Source organism: Malurus melanocephalus, unplaced genomic scaffold (genome assembly GCF_030028575.1).
Source record: "Malurus melanocephalus ecotype Western Australia unplaced genomic scaffold, MMel_1.1 scaffold_831, whole genome shotgun sequence".
In the NCBI taxonomy this organism is placed as follows: Eukaryota; Metazoa; Chordata; class Aves; order Passeriformes; family Maluridae; genus Malurus; species Malurus melanocephalus.
In genome coordinates this window covers 79,615-83,454 of record NW_026624063.1, presented here as the reverse complement: position 1 = coordinate 83,454, position 3,840 = coordinate 79,615, and the positions used below count along the sequence as shown (strand labels likewise).

The 3,840-nt window shown below is 49.8% G+C and overlaps 1 protein-coding gene across 2 annotated transcripts in view; it reads left to right on the top strand.

Moving 5' to 3' along the window:
* The window catches only part of PLPP3 (phospholipid phosphatase 3), a 41,575-nt gene that overhangs the window by 32,410 nt on the left and 5,325 nt on the right, over window positions 1-3,840 (top strand). For both annotated transcript variants that reach the window (XM_057385477.1, XM_057385478.1), the window contains exon 5: window positions 2,705-2,881. In XM_057385477.1, coding sequence (XP_057241460.1) covers window positions 2,705-2,881 — 177 coding nt within the window. The remainder of the gene's footprint in view (window positions 1-2,704; window positions 2,882-3,840) is intronic.

The following is a 3,840-nucleotide window of genomic DNA, read 5'->3' as shown; positions in this document are numbered from 1 at the left end:
AAAAAAAAACCAAAACAACAAAAACACCTTCATAAGCAGATTTTCAGATAAATTTCCAGGAACTTCCCATTTGTTGGTAATAGCTTTAATTCCTGCTTTAGGGAAGTTCTGATCCTTTCAGCCCCTAAATTCTACTTTTGCTTTTTGACCTTGTCTTACTAACTGGGTTTTTCTTKCATACTGAGGGCAAAGTTTGGAGCAGCCTGAGTCTTACCTTGAAAATATTTAGGGGATCCTGATGTTTGAGTGCACCTTTTGTAACACTGCATGTTCATAAAAGGCCTGTAGAATATGAGGAGTGCTGTTACCCTTTTTTTTGGTCATTCCCTTATGAATGGGGAATAAAGACCAATTTTTCCATRGCCTTTTATCGTGTCAGTGAAAGGAACTCAGCTGAGATCCTCATGCTGGTGTTGCAGTATCYGAGGGATGTCTGTTCAGATGGGTTTTGCTCCTCCAAGATGTGCAGGTGTAGATGTGAGGTGGGTATTGGGGCACTTGTGGGACACCAGCACACCCCACATGGTGCCACTCTGCTTTTCACTCCTTTCCCAGGGCTAAATGTTGCATGTGAGGGACAGAGCTCAGCCCCAGAGGTTTAATGTGTCTTCAAACTTGCTATTTGCTTTTTGTCGCTAATTTTTAGTGGATACTTTGCACCTCTGGGTGGGCTGTTTAGTCCAGGCTTGTGGGATAGAATGATTCGAGGAGATGTCCAGATTTTGCAAACGTGACAAATGTCAGATTATCCTTCTTAAGGGATTTGAAGGGACGAAGGCACAAGACTAAAATATGGCATCAGGTTCAAGTCTTCCTGGTGGAACTGAGAGTGATGGTTTATAATTTATAATACTTGGAGGTTTTTTGCTCTGCAGCAGCAGCAGCAGCAGCAGCAGCTCAGTGGAACCTGAGTTTTGCACCATCACTTGGGCTGAGTTGAGGCTCTTGAACATGAAAACACAATCATGGAATGGTTTGAGATGGAAAGCACCTTAAAGATCACCTATTTCCACCCCCTTGCCATGGGCAGGGACACCTTCCAGCAGATCAGGTTGCTCAGAGCTCCATCCATCCTTGAGCAGTTCCAGGGATGGCACGTCCACAGCTGTGTCCTGCCTGCACAGTTACTCTTCCAGGGCAAAATTTGGGTGCACAAAGACTTTGGCAATGAAAATTACCATCACAAACCACCCAGAGCCAGCCCAGTGGTCCATGTGCTGGTCTGCATCATCCCACAGCTTTGTGTGTACGAGTTTCCCTGGTGTGAGATGTGGGGTGTGGGGTTTGGGGTGTGCTCTGTGGGGTTTGGGGTGTGCTCTGTGGGGTGTGGGGTGTGCTCTGTGGGGTGTGGGGTGTGCTCTGTGGGGTTTGGGGTGTGCTCTGTGGGGTTTGGGGTGTGCTCTGTGGGGATGTGGCTCCGTTCCCAGGCTCAGGCTGGCTTGCAGATCTATTCCCCACAATCACCATGAGCACTGAGCTGTTTAGGTGCTGCTCCCTTCCATGTTAATTGGCTCACAGTTTGGATAATTTGCAGCATCTGCTCAGTTCAGATGACGTTTGGATTAGGTTTCATTTCCTCTGAAGAGCCCGGTGTGTGTTCTTCCCAAAAAGGGGTAAATACARCATTTATGCAACAGCCAAACACACTAAATTGGCCAAAATGATTCTTCCCCTTTATCAGCTGCCCAGTTAGATGTGCTTTTATGGGTAAATGGTGTCATTAAATAATCTTTGGTTTTGGGGAACCCAGCGAGAGCTTCATTCCCTTTCATATCAAGGTGGTGCAAACTGCTYTGGGTGTGTAAAAGGGACCATAAAYGAGGAGTAAACCCCTTCTGAGCCCCTTGAAGGATGCTGGGTCTGACTCCAGTGCTTCATTTAGGAACAGGCAGAGCAGAGCTGAGGGATTGGAGCAGAGCAGCTTTTGCCAYGCAYTTTTMCAGCCTGGGATCCTCTCTGCTCCCSAGGGCTGGAGCTGCAGTGKYGTCCCTCCCTTCCCACAGCCTTCCTCCCCACACTCATCCCCTTTTCCTGCCCTCTCTTCCCGCCCATCCCCGGTTCCCACAGGAACGGAAACGGGCCYGAGATAGCCACAGCAGGGCCACAAAGTCTGCTTGACATCACCTCAGCCTGGTCTTCTGGGCTGAGCTGGAGCTGTGCTATTCCAGGGAGGGAATTCCCGTGCTGGGCAATGGGGCAGCTCCTCCAAACCCCAATGGGGATGGAAAATGTGGTGGCAGTGTTAGAGGGTGGCTTTGTGAGCATTGTCAGCAGCTGTGGCCATGGCTGGGAATCCTTGGGATGGCTCTGGAGGTTTAGCACACAGCAATGACTCTGYTTTTTACCCTGGGAGATGCTGTGAGCCCTAAATACCCCAGATTTGGTGGTTTTGTTCTGCACCGAGTGATGCTGGGAGGGATGTCTGTGCTCATATTGGTGTTGTGTGGAGGCTGAAGCAGGGCTGGGGGTGCAGGGGGTCCCCACAGTTCACTGTGCCTGTCCACCTCTGTGCCCAAATGCCCTCCAGGGCTTAAAAATCCCTCCAGAGCCCACCCATGTGTGAGCAGCATCCTTCCTTTTCATCACCGCCCCCACAGCCAACCCCACGGAGCATCTTCTGCTGCATGCACACATTTTGGGCAAAATTGGACAAATTAACACAACTTTTTCTTTTTTCTTTGTTTGTTTCCCTGTGTCCCCACAGTTTTATCTGCAGGCCAGATTCACGTGGAAGGGAGCCCGCCTGCTCCGGCCCCTGCTGCAGTTCACCCTCATCATGATGGCGTTTTACACCGGGCTGTCCCGCGTGTCCGACCACAAGCACCACCCCACCGACGTGCTGGCAGGCTTTGCACAGGGAGCCCTGGTGGCTTACTGCGTGGTGAGTGTGCAAAAACAGCCAGGGATGGTGCTGGGAGGGTTTTTGGGGAGAGCAGATGCCTTCACAACCCGTGGCAGTTCAGCTCAGGTGATGTGATGGGAGCACTGTGCTCCAGAGGCTCGGTTCAGGCAGCTCCAGGCTCTGGGAAGGTGTTCAGTCAAGGGAAAGCATCTTTCTGGGAAGGTGTTCAGTCAAGGGAGAGCATCTTTCTGAAAATGTGTTCAGTCATTTCCCTCTCCACCAGCAGCTCTGACATCTCCAGCTGCTCTCAGTAAAGTTCATTGGAGAGTTTTTCCACCAGGACCTCAGCAGAGAGACTGGGCTGCTTGGGATTGTGGCTTTTCCCCCACAATCCATCCAAAATCCGGCCCATGAGGGGAAGCAGACTGCTGGAGGGTTTCAAAAGTGTTCATGAGAAAGTGGCCAGCAAAAGCTGTGCCCACTTCTCTTCATCTGCTGGGCTTGTTCTCGTGCTGCTTGCTCTCCAAAGCATGACCTGATTGCACAGCCCTGTAGCTCAAAGTGACACATGGAGATGTCTTAAGATCATTTAAGTCTTAAACTCATCATTTTTGGTTTTTTTTTTTTGTTGTTGTTCCTTTTTTTTTAAACTGTTCTAAAAGTGATTCAGCCTTGAGGACAAGGAGTTAAGTTCGCCAACGCTACATTTTGCAAGGAGAGAAAATAGATTATTTATGTACTTCCCGATCGTTGATGATATTCCAAAGCCAAAAACAAAAATGCCWTTGTTGGGGAGCTTTTATGGAGCGTTATTAACTCTGTGAGCAGGAGCTGGCGGGGTTTGCCATTGCCTGGTGCCGATGTCCCAAGCAGGGATCCAGATCCAGAGGGGGAAGTGGGAGAAGGGGGTGTATGTGTGTGTGTGAGTTTGAGCTGGGAAATGGGCTAAGAAGGGTTTGTGTGTGTGAGTTTGAGCTGGGAAATGGGCTAAGAAGGGT